The 16,100-nt window shown below is 35.5% G+C and overlaps 3 protein-coding genes across 7 annotated transcripts in view; all 3 read left to right on the top strand.

Moving 5' to 3' along the window:
• The window catches only part of LOC135123361 (uncharacterized), a 127,264-nt gene that overhangs the window by 67,474 nt on the left and 43,690 nt on the right, over positions 1 to 16,100 (top strand). For 4 of the 5 annotated variants that reach the window (XM_064047945.1, XM_064047946.1, XM_064047944.1 and 1 more), the window contains one exon: positions 2,232 to 2,802. The exons of the other annotated variant lie outside the window; for it this stretch is intronic. The gene's annotated coding sequence lies outside the window, so the exon portion shown is untranslated. Of the gene's footprint in view, positions 1 to 2,231; positions 2,803 to 16,100 lie in introns of those variants that run through there. 5 annotated transcript variants of the gene reach the window in all.
• Positions 1 to 16,100, top strand: part of LOC135123368 (uncharacterized) — an 88,691-nt gene that overhangs the window by 37,860 nt on the left and 34,731 nt on the right. The gene's annotated exons all lie outside the window — the stretch shown is intronic.
• Positions 7,578 to 14,183, top strand: LOC135123358 (serine/threonine-protein phosphatase 6 regulatory ankyrin repeat subunit A-like). Its single transcript, XM_064047928.1, has one exon. The coding sequence runs from the start codon at positions 7,895 to 7,897 to the stop codon at positions 13,730 to 13,732; it is 5,838 nt and encodes a 1,945-aa protein (XP_063903998.1). The 5' UTR covers positions 7,578 to 7,894; the 3' UTR covers positions 13,733 to 14,183.

The raw sequence follows: 16,100 nt of genomic DNA, 5'->3' as shown, positions 1-16,100 counted from the left end.
TTCTACTTTCTTTTTTACTTTTGCTTGTGGCCTTTCTTGTCACCTTTTTTCCTTACGTTGTTTGCCTCTTTATTTACACTCTTTTTTTGTCATCTTATTTTTCTTCTTTTTCGTGCCTTTATTGTCGCCTCTTCACCGCTGTTTGTCTCTTATTTTTTATCACATTTCTTTGTCGTCTTTTTTTCCCTTTTTTGTAGCTTTTTTTTGGTATTTTTTTCGCCTTCGTTTCGCCTTGCATTGAGGCTTTTTGACCTTCCTTATACCCTTTTATTGTTTTTTTCTTATTAACCTTTTAAGTGTTTTTTACTCTTTTTTGCAGTGGCATTATTGTCAGCTTTTTTCGTTTTTTTTTGTTGCCTTTTATGACTTTTGCCAATTTTTTTTTATAATGTTTTGACACCTTTGATTTTGCTTCTTTTTTGTCGCATTTCTTCGTTTTCATCCACATTTTGACATCTTTTTCCCTTCGTTGTCTTCTTTTTGTTACATTTTTGTACCATTTATTTCTTTTTTTTTACTCCTTTTATTGTAGTCTAAGTTTTTTTACTCTTTTTTTAGTGCAATTTTTTGTACGTACCACTCTTTTTTCTTCTTTTTTGTTCGCTTTTTGTCACCTTTTTTTCCCGCTTTCTTTTTTTCTTTAGTTTCATTGTTTTAACCCTTATATTCAATTAAATTTTTTGGTCTTTTTTGATCCCGTACTTTTGATCAACTTCTTCCTCACTTCTGTTGTTTAGTCTCAATTTTTGGTAACAACTCCCTTTAGTTTGGTTTGGTTTTTCGCGTTTTTTGCCGCTTTTTGAAGTATTTTCTGTCACTTTTCTTATCTTATTTTTTGTAGTTTTTTTATGACTTTTTTTTCATTTTTTATTTCTTGTATTTTTTCTCCAATTTTTTTCAGTGGCATTTTTTGTCACCTTTTTTTCGCTTTTATTGTTCTGGGATTTTTAGATTTTCTTGTGCCTTTTTTTGTCAGTTTTTTTCTTACGTTTTTTGACTTCCTTCATTTACATTCTTTTTTATCCCTCTTTTTCCTCCCATTTTTGACTCTTTTTATTTTATTTTCATTTGTTTTTTCTCTTATTTTCAATGTAATTTTTGTCATATTTTTTTCTTCCTTTTTTGCCTCTTCTGTCACCATTTCTTGTTTACTCTATTTATCTGTTATTTTTTATCATATTTTTTGTCATATATTATTTGGTTATCTTTTCCTTTGTTCTTTTTTTCGTGTTTTTTGTTGCTTTTTTATCGACTTTTGCTTTCCTTCATTTTGTTCCATTTATAATGCCATTTTTTCATCCTTTTCCAACTTGCAGTAACTTTTTTGTCGCTTTCCTATCCCCCAGTTCTTAACTCTTGTTATTGCCTTTTTATGTATTTTTTACTTTTTTTTTCATTGGCATTATTGTCGCTTTTTCCGTGTTTTTTGTTCCCTTTTATGTCTTTTGTCAAATTTTTTGCTAATGTTTTTGACTCCTTTAATGTTGCTTCTTTTTTGTCGCATTTTTTCTTTTTTATCTACTTTTGGCGTCTTTTTTCCCTAGTTGTCTTCTTTTTGTTACCTTTTTGTACCATTTATTTCTTCTTTTTCCTCCTTTAATTGTAGTCTTTTTTTCTTTTTTGTTTCCTTTTGTGTCACCTTTCTTTCCGCTATTTTTGTCATTCTTTTGACTTTTTTGTCCCTCTTTTTCCTCCTATTTTTCACTCTTTTTATTTTTTGACTCTGTTTATTTTGACAATTCCTCGTACGTTTTGACATATTTTTTCGCCTTTCTTTTGTGTTTTTGTTGACACCTATTTGTACAATTTTTTCTCTCTTCATTTTTTTAGGCAAAACAGACGGGTGGGTGGGTGGGGCTAAGTTTAAATATCCCTTACTGCGTCTTTTACAAGAAAGCAATAGCCCCGCCCACCCACCCCCTCTTCATTCTGGTGACCACTCTTAATGCTGTTAATTAATGACAACATTATTATTTTATTAGAACCTTAGGCAAATCCTTAAACCGTTGGTGAGAAAATAGATCAGTTGTTAAACAAAGTATCTAGAAAATATTAAGCCGGTGTTAAATAAGCATACCCGAGATGAGAATCATATCTACAAAGCAATATTGCTGAGGCTCCTCCCACTCGCACAAGCTCCACCTTAATAAATCATTTCATTGGCCTGGAGATGAGACGCTGTTTGCAACTACATCTCATGTTTATATTTATGTTACATTTTTGTTTTATAGCATCACTTTTTCGACCTAACATCCTGGCAAGAAAAACTTCAAACGTTCAGTTTACTCGTACATGAAAAGTTGCACGAAAACATAGGAAAACTTATCGACAAGCAAACAATTCCACTTTTGGGAGAAACGCTACTCCTACGTTACATCGTCAGGAAGATTTTTGCGTATCTGGACGAAGAGGGCCAATTAGCCTGCGATCCCACAAGAAAATATTTGCTGCTAGCAGAAATCTCTCGTAACTTACATCATATTTGTTGTGTATTAATGTCAGTACGTGCAACCAACAAAAAACGGATCCAGGGAAAAAGACGACAAAAAAATTTTCGTTTGTTGTTGAATATGTTGTTGTTTTGTAACTAATATTTAAAAAAAAATCGAATATGAATCGTCTCTTTTGTAGTGTTGTTAACAGAAAACTCGCCCACAGTAAAGTTCATGTTAGATTGTGCGTTGTGTTGTTAGCTCATTTTTTGTACCACTTCTGTATAGGTTAAGGTACAAGCAACCGTATGTACAAGAAACTTAAAACTTTGTCAAATATTTAAAAAATATAATATTTTATGAACGAGAACCAGTTTTTTAATGTTACTTTAACCCAGAAATTGGTTTGACGGTCCAGGCAGTACTTTCCTTATCAATACATGCGACTAAAAGTACACAATTTTTAATATCAGTAGTTTTAGAGATTATCTGTCCAATACAAATTGACACAGATGACAGATAACAGACAGAATGCAGACAGACGAAAACCAGAGAGCTACTTTGTCGTACTCTAGGGGCATGAAACGTCGAGAAAACAAGAAAGGAGCCATCCATCGGCTGCACCTTTTTGCAATATAGTTGGATTCATGTATCTTTTTACCACGTGACCAAAAGCTAACGTCCGAACTAATAACTGTTACTTTGTAGTAATTAGTCAAAAAGATGACAATGTTCATAACGTCAACATGACACAATTGTGTAAGCTCAGGCAGGTCTTTTGGTTTCGGTGCTTTCCGATTGGGTCGTGATTTTGCCGGACTGGGAAGAACGCCGAGTCTTTCTTTTTGAGTTCGGCGAGTAACGCCTAGAGCATCTGCAACTCGCTAAAAATTTGAGCGAAATTATTAACCATGAACCTTCAAGTGGTTTTTACTTACTTACTCGTTCTGTACCATTTAATGAGATTAAAGGACCACCGTTTTCCTTCTCAAGAGCAAAATACTCTATAAAGTTGGGCACGATGTCCAGGGCACGGGAACTCAAACGTTTGCCCGTCATGTTGTAGACCAAACACGAACAAAAAATAAGATAACAAAACATAAAAAATAGGACAACAAAACAAGAATCCTAACAACCAACGAACTTTACGAAGAACTGAATAGAAAACTTGAATAGAACAACGAAAAACTGCGATTAATCACTCTGAGTAAAACCAAAAATGACAGTGGCGTTTGATGAAAAATCGATGTATCAGTCACTAGATTGACTACATCAGTTCCTGTCGCACTATGTGGACGCATTTATTACGTATTTTATCTTTTTCTAATTCAAGGAACTTTGTGGAAGAGAATAACTGACGTAGAGCGTAATTTGGCCTAATTTCGGTAGACATACTATTTGTCTGGCTCTTCGTTTCTATAATCCTTAAAACAAAGATTCTTATGGTAGGTTCTGTCTGAGCTTGTATGATACTTCGGTCACGTGTGTCAAAAGATACATGAATCCAACTATACTACCTTAACTTACGCACGCTCGGCAAGTTAAACTATCTCAAGTCATCAACAAATCCCGAAATTTACTGAGAAATAATTTTACATTTAAGTAAATGTTATGTTTGTGTAAATTGTTAACTTTAACATATTGTATCTTTGCATTTCCGTATAAGATCACGATTTGCCAAAGTCGGACTTTAAAAGTAATAATTAAAGACAATTTTTTTTAAATCTATAATACCATGATAAATAATAGTATTACGTAATTGTTTTGTAGACTTTAACAACTATCCTTGAACAGCACACAAGTATCCTAAAATTAATTTTTAAACATGATAAATCGTTAAGACTTTGGCTCATCTTGTTTGATCGTGATCACAGATTAAATCGAATTATCAGGAAATTTTATTTAAAACACTTACTAAATAATGCACAAGTTTTGGTATGTTGAAAAACTACACGAAACCGAAACCACCTAATCTTAAGTAGTGTCTTAAATAGCCTCTAACATTTGATAAAAATAACACCTGACACTTATGGAACAATTGCTGACGTCACTGGAAATTACAAAAAGTTCTTAAAACTCGTAGTCACTACAACATAGATGTCACATAAATAAATTGACCTATGTCAAAATGTTTGGCAGGAATTGGATTATATCACTGCATTCGGAATCAGTCCACTGAAATTTCGAAAAAATGCTCTAGACTTTACTATAGATTTACAAAATATTAAAAAGTCATGTAATTCGTTGTAATTTATTTGTTTGTTATTGATTAAGTTTAGTTTTGTCATTATGGTGACCAAGATTGTTAAAAGAAAAAACCAATTTTTCTAAGGTAGCCGCCATTGTGGTCATTTCCGCTTGATAAAACTAATATGACTAAGTTTTACAAAAAATTATTATTACAAATGTCCCGAACGTGAGAGTGGAATCCTCCTTTACGTGACTTTAAAGATGTATTTATCTTATCAAAAAATAATCCTTTAGTACGGTCTATAAATATAAGCGAACGTTTTTAGTTGATATCAGTTTAGTAAAAAATTTTCTAGCTACAGCTTACTAGTGATTTCAACCCTAGAAATGGAGGACATCGAGGTACTCGTAAGTGTTTCTTTTCGTACATCGTCCACATATATTTTATTTTTATTTTATTCTTTTATTCGTACAACAAAAATTTGGCTAGTTAAAATAGAAGTAAGTGTTAAACTGTGATGATAAAAGTTTAGATCAATTAACATTCTAATTGTTCAGGTTTTTCTTTTCTTTTATGAAAACTTTTCTCGTGAAAGTTACCTTAAAGAATTTCTCGAGTGCTTTCTTGACATTAAAAATGGATAACATTTTTACTAACGGTAAGTTTAGGTATCTTTTGCCAAATTATTCAAATTTTGATACAACTTTCCTTGATTCCGAGACGCTTTATTTGCATAAAATGTGTTTAAAAATTACTTAAATTTTACCTCTTTCCGTGGTCTGTTAAATTTGCAGATAAAATTTTTGATATAGCTCTCACAAATGGAGAATGTTTTTTATACCAAGTAGGTCGTTGAAATGTTCTTGACTAAATGCCACTTTATAAATAAACTTAGAAAAATAGCATATGAAGAATATTCATTTCTAATATCAATCCATAAAAATTATTATAAAAATTTAAACCAAGTTTGTTTTTTACTTCCCGAGGCTAAACAAAGGTAGTATTTGTGCTTTTGCTATCAAATCGCCAAATTCTTCTAATCTCTTATTCTAGTTCTTCCACTTCCATTCTTTCCCATTAATTGTTATGTTATAGTAGTCAACTTTAACTATATTTTCATAATTTTTTGCGTCTTTGCTATGTCCCTTATGGTCTTGTGGTGGCACAATAAAAGGTGAAAAATGCATCGTATTTTTGGTTAAGTCACAATTTGTATAACTTTTTTTCTCCTTAAAATATTGCCATTTTCCCTCGAATTTTATAGTTTCTTCAAAGTTGATCAATTCAATTGTACACAATCTTGTTATATTTTATTTTTGTGTGCTTGTATTTCCGTGTTTATATTCACATGAAATTTTATGGAGTCTGTTCTTGCATATTCCAATTCTTTATTCCTTTCCAGAATTTTAAAAAACGAAGCGGAACCACGGATAGGGGGAAGGAATATGAGGATGTGGTTCTCGCTTTTGTTCTCCTAGAACTAGTAAAAGACGTCGAAACAAAGAACTTTCATATTTCGTCAAATGAAGAAGGATTCGGAGCTTTTGATGACATAGTTATTAAAACTGAGTCGGATAAGAGAAACGAAATAAAAGCAGTTCAGCTAAAACACACCGAAAATAGAATATTATCCACAAAAAATTTGATCTCGAAAAAAGGAGATTTCGGCATTCTCAAATATTTCAAAAGTTTTCAAGAAATAAAGAAAGAGGTTGACGAATTTATACTATTTACTAACAGACCTTTCAAGTGTGACGACAATACAACAATTCAACTGGAAGAAGAAGAATTTTCTATTACTCCTGTTAAAGTAAAAGCTTTTTTAGAACTTGCAGAGATAGATTGTGCGTATCAGTTTAAGATAATAGAAGAAGATTGGAATGCAGAAATGCGTCTCAAGATTCTAGAATATCAAAGGTTTTTTAGTAAATTCTATCTGTACACCGATCAAAAAACAGTTGGAAGCCTGAAAAACAGTGTAGCTGAAAAATTCAAAACAACATATTGTTCGGATGAAGAAACATTCGAAAAATTCCTCAGAACACTATCTGAGTGGAATATCCAAGGAGGCAACAAACAAAAGCTAAACAAAAAGTGGATGGAACGTGTAATCGCTCTATTGCTTCTATCTTCCCATATTGAACCCCTATTTTCTGGCTCAATTAATGTCAACTCCGTTAACGATAAAGTGAAGATATTTCAAGAAGCCGTTTCCTTTTTCGACATTACGTTTCTTGAAAAAGAATCGTACGAAAAGCTTAAAGCAGTGTGGGATGACAGAAAAGGAAAAAAGTTTGACTTTATAGATTTAAATAAAATAAGAAAAAGGTACTTTCCAGCAGTCAGTTATATTGATAATACAAACATCGACAAAATAGATCCAAGGATATTTATTCAACTATTATGGTTAGCAGACAAGTGTCCATTAATAATACGTCAACATGAGAACGTCGAAAAGGCCATCCAGCTCTGTCCTGATAAAAAGTTCATCCTAATTGGCGAAGGCAAGAATGAGGAGTGGATGAAAATCTATTCCGTGTTCCAAAATCTATCAAACTTGAATCGGAAACCTGACTTACGCCAAAAATTCATGCAAAATTTTACCATATCGATCCAAGGGAAAGGAGAACTTAATCTTGCAACAGCTTTTGAAAATAGCGATAAATTCTTAGAAAGTGTCACAACGGACAACTTAGTGGAAATGCTAAACGGTCCGTGTTATATAGGAGGAGAAAAAGAGATTCTTCCTGAACCTTACATTGAGCGCAGTCTTTTCCGAAATATTATTAACATTAAATACCTAGAAAAATTTTGGGAACACACAATTATTGTTTTAAATTGCACCAATAATTTTGATAAGGTTAAAGACAAACTAAAGCAGTGTAAACTGATTGATATCAGTAACTTCTTACAGATAAAAAATCAGAGTTTGGAAATTGAAGCAAATGAACTTTATGCGTCTAAATCTAATTCAATTCAATATAAAAATAACTTTAATTCTGAAAAATCAAATTTTAGGAATACAGTTTATATAGGTAATAAAAATTTTAGTGATTTAGAACTAGAACAAATTTACAATGAAAATAGAGAAGCTAAACAAATTCACTATTTTAAACTTTCCAATGATTGCAATTTAGAATGGATTAAAAGCACAGGCGATGTTAGTGATTTAGAGGTTTATAAGTTACGCGAAAAATACTGTACGAACGAAAACGAACTATGGTCTTCTCGGTTAGATAATAACATAAATCTAATATGCGGCGATACAGGCATGGGGAAATCCGAATTAATGAAAAGCTGCAAAAATAAATGTTCACCGAAATATTGGACAATTCTAATCAGTCCTACCGATGTGCACTCATTTTTATACAATCGTAAGTTTTCTAAAACAACTAAATATACAGATTTATTTGAAAAATTTATCGTAAATGAAAAATGTCGGTTACTCAAAAGATTCGAACAAAGATTTTTTGAAATGTGTGTAGAGAAAAATAATGTTGTTTACGTGTGGGATGCGCTCGATGAAATTATGGGAGAAAATTTAGAAGCTGTGTCGAAAATAATCCTTGATTTCTCAGCAAGAGGTATCTTTCAGTGGGTTACTAGTAGAACACAATTAAAACCATTTCTAGAAAAAAAATTCAATGTGGTGGCACTTAGTATAAATCAGTTTGACGAACAAGAACAACAAAATTATATAAGAAAACGTTTAGCTTCTTTCATTTCTATAGACAAAATTGAGATCGCTATTGAAAAAATCAAATCGTCCTTCGCGATTATTGAACACGTTAATATCTTGGGGATTCCGCTTCAAATCTTCATGGTTACTGAATTGTTTCGTCAAAACAGTGACAAGTATTCGAAACTAATGAAAAATAAATTTCTCTTGACTGATTTATATGAATACTTCATTGATGAGAAATTTAATAATTTTTACAAAGATAAATTGGCCTTTGATTTTAAAAATCCTCACATGGTTAGTAGAATTCGCGAAGAAAAACAGGAGATTTTAGGTAATTACGAGAGAGTGGCACTTAAAGTAATATTTTCGGAAGAAATACTGAAACGATTAAATGTCGACTGTGAACAACATAAAGAAAAAAATTTACCAAAATGTGTGTCTGTTGGTCTTGTAAGTGAATTCCAAAATGATGTGGCACATTTTATTCATGGTTCTTTTGCTGAATACTTAGTTGCGACATATTTTTCAAAAAATTTAAATACCGTGCGCGATATACTTGGGGATTTATTGTTCGACGCAAAATACAATAATGTTCGTTTTTTCTTCGACATGTTGTTAGTCAAAAATTGTAAAGCTCACATTGCTGTCCTGTATAAGAAATATGAACAACTTAAAACTTATGATAAAGAAACGTTAACATGTAAAGATAAAGGTGGTAGAAGTGCTTTACATCTGATTTCTTCATGGGGACAAAGACATCCGCGTCTAAAAGTAACGGTTGAAAATGGGAAGTGTATTGTGAATGAAGACAGCAATTTCGATAAACAAGCAGAAACCGAAGCATATTTTGAAACAGTTAAATTTTTGCAGGGCAAGAATAATATTGAAGAACACGATAGTTTGCTAGATACGACACCGTTGTCTTATGCCAGAAAAAGTGAGAGTTTAGGGGCGGAAATAATATTACTTCAAGCAAAAAAAAATGAACCGGATCGTCAGTCAAGTTCCCTTAACGATATAATTAATATTTTATATTATTCTTCTTTACTTGGATACGATCAAGTGTGCGAGCTGTTTACTGTACAAGAAAAAAATACCAGGAAAAATCGCGGGAACGAAACCAAATTTGTTACTGCGGAAAATGCTGAAACACCTCTAATATTAGCGAGCAAGAGTGGCCATTTGAAAATTGTTCAATACTTGGTATGTTTAAATGACGAAACTAATAAACCCAATAAAATTGATGAGAGACCGCTTCACGTTGTGTCCGAAAATATCCACAACGATAATCGTGGTGGTGTTGACAGCTCCTTCGTATGTTTAGTGGAGGCAGGTGCTGACATTAATCAAGGTAATATAAATGGTCAGACACCACTTTTCGTAGCTTCTGAAATGGGCCACGAAAGAGTTGTCGAATACTTGGCGACAGTCGGCGCCGAAATTAATCGCCCTGATAATGACGGTTGGACACCACTTCACATAGCTTCCTTCAACGGTCACGAAAAGGTTGTCGAATACTTGACGACAGTCGGCGCTGAAATCAATCTTGCTGAGAAAGACGGCATGGTAGCACTTCACATAGCTTCCTTCAGCGGTCACGAAAAAGTTGTCGAATACTTGGCGACAGTCGGTGCCGAAATCAATCGTGCTGAGATTGACGGTGTGACACCACTTCACATAGCTTCCTTGAACGGTCACGAAAAAGTTGTCGAATATTTGTCGATATCAGGCGCCGAAATCAATCGCGCTGAGATTAACGGTGCGACACCACTTCACAGAGCTTCCTTGAGAGGTAACGAAAAAGTTGTCGAATACTTGGCGACAGTCGGGGCCGAAATCAATCGCACTATGAATGACGGTGAGACACCGCTTTACATAGGTTCAGAAAATGGTCACGAAAAAGTTGTAGAATACTTGGCGAACGTCGGTGCCGAAATCAATCGCCCTAATAACAACGGTGCGACACCACTTTACATTGCTTCCGAGAAGGGCCACGAAAAAGTTGTCAAATACTTGACGACAGTCGGCGCCGAAATCAATCGCGCTACGAATGACGGTTGGACACCACTTCTCATAGCTTCACACAACGGTTACGAAAGAGTTGTCGAATACTTGGCGACAATCGGCGCTGACATCAATCTCGTTTTGAATGACGGTGCGACACCACTTCATATAGCTTCACAAAAAGGTCACAAAAAAATTGTCGAATACTTGACGACGATCGGCGCTGAAATCAATCGGCCTGACAAAGACGGCTGGACACCACTTCACATAGCTGCACAAAACGGTCACGAAAACGTTGTCGAATACTTGGGGACAGTCGGCGCCGAAATCAATAGCGATAACACTGACGGTGCAACACCACTTTACTTAGCTTCACAAAATGGTCACGAAAAAGTTGTCGAATACTTGACGACGGTCGGCGCTGAAATCAATCGACCTGAGAATGACGGCTGGACACCACTTCACATAGCTTCACAAAACGGTCACGAAAAGATTGTCGAATACTTGACCACAGTCGGCGCCGAAATCAATCGCGCTAAGGATAACGGTGCGACACCACTTTACATAGCTTCAGAAAACGGTCACAAAGAAGTTGTCAAGTACTTGGCGACAGTTGGCGCCGATATCAATCGCGCTACGAATGACGGTGACACTCCACTTCATATAGCTTCACAAAACGGTTACGAAGAAGTTGTCAAATGCTTAGCAAAAGTCGGCGTCGAAGTCAATGGCGCCAAGAATGACGGTGCGACACCACTTTACATAGCTTCACAAAACGGTCACGAAAAAGTTGTCGAATTCTTGACGACAGTCGGTGCCGAAATCAATCGTCCTAGTAAGAACGGTGCGACACCGCTTTATATAGCTTCTGAAAAAGGTCACGAAAAAGTTGTCGAATATCTGACGACAGTCGGCGCTGAAATCAATCGCGCTACGAATGACGGCTGGACACCACTTCTCATAGCTTCCTTCAACGGTCACGAAAAAGTTGTCGAATATCTGACGACAGCCGGCGCCGAAATCAATCGCGCTTATAAAAACGGTGTGACACCAATTTTTATAGCTTCACAAAACGGTCACGAAAAAGTTGTCGAATACTTGACGAGAGTCGACGCCGAAGTCAATCGGGCTACGAATGACGGGTGGACACCACTTCTCATAGCTTCACAAAACGGTCACGAAGAAGTTGTCAAATACTTGGCAACATTCGGCGCCGAAATCAATCGCGCTAACAAAAACGGTGTGACACCACTTTATATAGCTTCCGAAAAAGGCCACGAAAAAATTGTTGAATACTTGGCGACAGTCGGCGCCGCAATCAATCGCGCCAAGGATGACGGTGCGACACCACTTTACATAGCTTCACAAAACGGTCACGAGAAAGTTGTCGGTTACTTGGCGACAGTCGGTGCTGAAATCAATTATTGCACTTATAAAAACGGTGTGACACCACTTTTCATAGCTTCACAAAACGGTTACGAAAGAGTAGTTGAATACTTGGCGACAGTCGGCGCCGAAATCAATCGTCCTAATAAAAATGGTGCCACACCACTTTACATAGCTTCAGAAAAAGGCCACGATAAAGTTGTCGAATCTTTAGTGTCAGTAGCCGCCGAAATCAATCGCGCTACGAATGACGGCTGGACACCACTTCTCATAGCTTCACAAAATGGTCACCAAAAAGTTGTTGAATACTTGGTGACCGTCGGTGCTGAAGTCAATCGTGCTACGAATGAAGGCTGGACACCACTTCTCATAGCTTCACAAAATGGTCACGAAGATGTTGTCGAAAGCTTGGTAACATTCGGCGCTGAATTCAATCGCAGTAAGAATGACGGTGCGACACCACTTTACATAGCTTCACAAAACGGTCGCGAAAAAATTGTCGAATACTTGGCGACAGTCGGTGCTGAAATCAATCGTCCTAATAAAAACGGTGTGACACCATTCCTCATAGCTTCCCTCAAGGGTCACGAAAAAGTTGTCGAATACTTGGCAACAGTCGGCGCCGAAATCAATCGTTCTAATAAAAACGGTGTTACACCACTTTACATAGCTTCACAAAACGGTCACGAGAAAGTTGTCGGTTACTTGGCGACAATCGGCGCCGAAATCAATCGCGCTACGAATGACGGCTGGACTCCACTTCTCATAGCCTCACAAAACGGCCACGAAAAAGTTGTCGAATATTTGACGACAGTCGGGGCCGAAATCAATCATCCTAATAAATACGGTGCGACACCACTTTACATAGCTTCAGAAAAAGGTCACGAGAAAGTTGTCGATTACTTGGCGACAGTTGGCTCTGAAATCAATCACGCTACGAATGACGGCTGGACACCACTTCTCATAGCTTCACAAAACGGTCACGAAAAAGTTGTCGAATACTTGGCGACAGTCGGCGCCGGTATCAATCGCTCTACGAATGACGGCTGGACACCACTTCTCATAGCTTCACAAAACGGTCACGAAAAAGTTGTCGAAAACTTGGTTACAGTCGGCGCCGAAATCAATTGCCCTAGGAATGACGGTGTGACACCACTTTACATAGCTTCACAAAACGGTCACAAAAAAGTTGTCGAATACTTGGCGACAGTCGGCGCCGAAATCAATCGCGCTAACAAAAACGGTGTGACACCACTTTTCAAAGCTTCACAGAACGGTTACGAAAAAGTTGTCGAATTTTTGGCGACAGTCGGCGCCGAAATCAATCGTCCTAATAGCAACGGTGCGACACCACTTTACATAGCCTCACAAAATGGTCACGAAAAAGTTGTCAAATATTTAACGACAGTCGGCGCTGAAATCAATCAAGCTACGAATGACGGTTGGACACCACTCCTCATAGCTTCCTTCAAGGGCCATAAAAATGTTGTCAAATGCTTGGCGACCGTCGGCGCCGAAATCAATCGCCCTAATAAAAACGGTGCGACACCACTTTACATAGCTTCCGAAAATGGCCACAGAACAGTTGTTGAATTCTTGACGACAGTCGGTGCCGAAATTAATCGCGCTAAGAATGACGGTGCGACACCACTCTATATAGTTTCACAAAACGGTCACGAAAAAGTGGTCAAATACTTGGCGACGTTGGGCAGCGAAATCAATCGCTCTAACAATAACGGTTGGACACCACTTTTCATAGCTTCTTTCAACGGTCACAAAAAAGTGGTTGAACACTTAGTGACAGTCGGTGCCGAAATCAATTGCGCTAATAAAAACGATGCGACACCACTTTACATAGCTTCACAAAACGGTCACAAAAAAGTTGTCGAATACTTGACTGCAGTCGGCGCCGAAATTAATCGTCCTAATAAAAACGGTTCGACACCACTTTACATAGCTCTCCAGAACGGCCACGAGAAAGTTGTCGAGGTTTTAAAGAAAGTCGGTGCTTCTACAAACGAGAACTTTTCCAAATAGTTTGGTTGTAGTTGAATGTAGCAAAAAACACCAAAAAGGAATCGTAATTTTATAGATAGAGTAAGGGTTTTCAGGGTACGAATTTTTTTCTTGTACACTGAAGAAATAACCTAACACGTCAAGACATTGACCTAATGATTTCAACAACACCATTCTGGGCTATTTCATGCTATACCACCTATACTTGGTGCCAAAATTCTTTCAAAAAGTCTGAAATGCGGGGAAAATTGGGTAGCTTCGTGACTATCACAGTAGAATTTTGTCAAAATCGTCTACAGTGACCCTAGCAATGCCTATCAGAGGCACAGAGTTGGCTAAAATTTAAACGGCGATTTACTCCAGACCTTGTGATAAACACGTCAAACACAATAACGTGGCGAAAATGATCAAAGGAGCCTTACATACCATGATAAAGTTTTCTTCAATGTACAAGAAAAAACATTTTTTCTTAAAACTACTATACCCATACCATTCAAATTTTAATCAGTTCTTATGTTAAAAAACCTGAGCTCATATATAAAATTTAAGTATTTTATTATCATTTCTTCATGGCGTTCTTTTACTTTTGTTACTCAGTAGGTATATGTGCCGCCTCTCCATTTTGTTAAATACTAAATACATTTTTTGTATATATAGGTAATTATATTTTAAGATGCCTTTAGAAATGTAGTCGCGATATTAAATTTTATCAGTGAATTTTCTAATAAACGCCGTTCTACACGTAAACAGTTATTGTACGAGTAATGTGTCGATTCAGTTGTATTATCCTTAATTTTTAAGTCCAGCACATTATATTTTTTATTCTTCGTTGGAATCTTATTGTATACCTACTTATTACTTGCTTTTATCCGTGTTGGAATGTACAACGTTTTTTCCGAAATCAATCGCAAAAAAAATAATCTACTTTAGATCTTAATTCAATGAAAACGTATCCCCAGCATATAAATATCAGAACAAAGAAAAAATTAGGAAAACAAGCACTTCAACATTCTTTTACATCACCGCATCGCCTCTGCTTTTTCTTTGATATACATGACTTGGAAATTTTTTTCGCAAGGTATTATTGAGTTTGGTCAAAAATGAAAAATTGTTAGTAACAAGTACACACACTATTACGGATAAAATAGGACCTTGAGATGAAACAGAATTGTGTTTTCTCTGTTATTAAGTAAACAAAAAGCAATGCATGAGACCGTTTAGCACATTCCTGAATATTTTCCTAACAATTTTTATGACAATTTAAAGATGCAAAAGGAACAACCAAGAAAGTGAAGAAATAATTTTGGTAAATATGTTCTATATCGTGAAAATAAAATTCAAAAAAAATCTTCCAGCGTCGCCTCATCAGTCACGAATTGTAACAAAAACGGTACAATTATTATAAAATAGAGTACAAGTGAAGCTGTATACATATCTGTAGCGAAGGTAAGAAAAAAATATTCTCGTTATTTTTACTTTGACTTTAGCATTTTAGCGAAGGTGTACACAAGAAAGAAGAAATTATGACATACTTCCAGTCTTCTAGAAAACAACAACTGACTCAAGTGATGTGAATATGGATTTGGACATTAACATTGATCTAGTCTTCTTTATGTCATTTTGTTACGCCGCGTCGTGGTGTAAGTAAAATCTAATAAATAACCATTATGGTTTGTATTTTTACGTTTCTCGTTTCTCTGTAACTTTTTTAATGGATAAAAATTTATTTGTGTTATAAGTGTACCTACAACATAGTCTATATGTCTCAGTGGCAGGCTAAGTGCCAATATAAACAAAACATTTAACAGACTTAAACAATGGCGGACCATCTCCAAGAAGCCAACAATTTTTTTGAACACTTAAAGAAATTCCCCATAGTTATGTTTTTGTTCCTGTAAGAAAGGTTGGTTCATAAAACTTTTTTTTTGTGTTTTAAATAAACTGTACAGAAAACATACTTCATAAACATTACTGTTTCGTATAAAAAAAGAAGTCAGTTTTCTCCCCAAACTCCTGTAGACCAAAGATTTTTTCATAATTTTTGAATTGGTCCCTTTTGATTTAAGTTCCTAGTAGGTATTTAGATATTCAAAGAGTCCATAGGGTTTTCACTTGTGATTTATATCTCCAAGAGGCCACTGATTTATTATGATTATATATATAAATAAACGGGACTGAAAATGTTTTTGACTTTGTATTTCTTCTAAATTATTAAATTCTTGTTTGAAGATAATGACATCATTGGGGGAACATGGTGGAAATTAAACTCCTAAATTATCATTCTCATAATTACATAAATAAATGTGTCTTCTTCTAAAGAACAGTCACTTGTTATTACCAAAAACACAACTCGAGTAAACGGGAATGTTTTAATTTCAAACACACAAAT

Source organism: Zophobas morio, unplaced genomic scaffold (assembly GCF_036711695.1).
Source record: "Zophobas morio isolate AGI-343-1 ecotype UQ-CSIRO unplaced genomic scaffold, CSIRO_AGI_Zmor_V1 ptg000006l, whole genome shotgun sequence".
NCBI classification, from domain to species: domain Eukaryota; kingdom Metazoa; phylum Arthropoda; class Insecta; order Coleoptera; family Tenebrionidae; genus Zophobas; species Zophobas morio.
This window is presented reverse-complemented; position numbering and strand designations above follow the sequence as displayed.

Bases quoted from the DNA above. Each gene is read 5' to 3' on its own strand.
- LOC135123358 (XM_064047928.1), top strand. From the start codon at position 7,895: ATGGGGAAATCCGAATTAATGAAAAGCTGCAAAAATAAATGTTCACCG.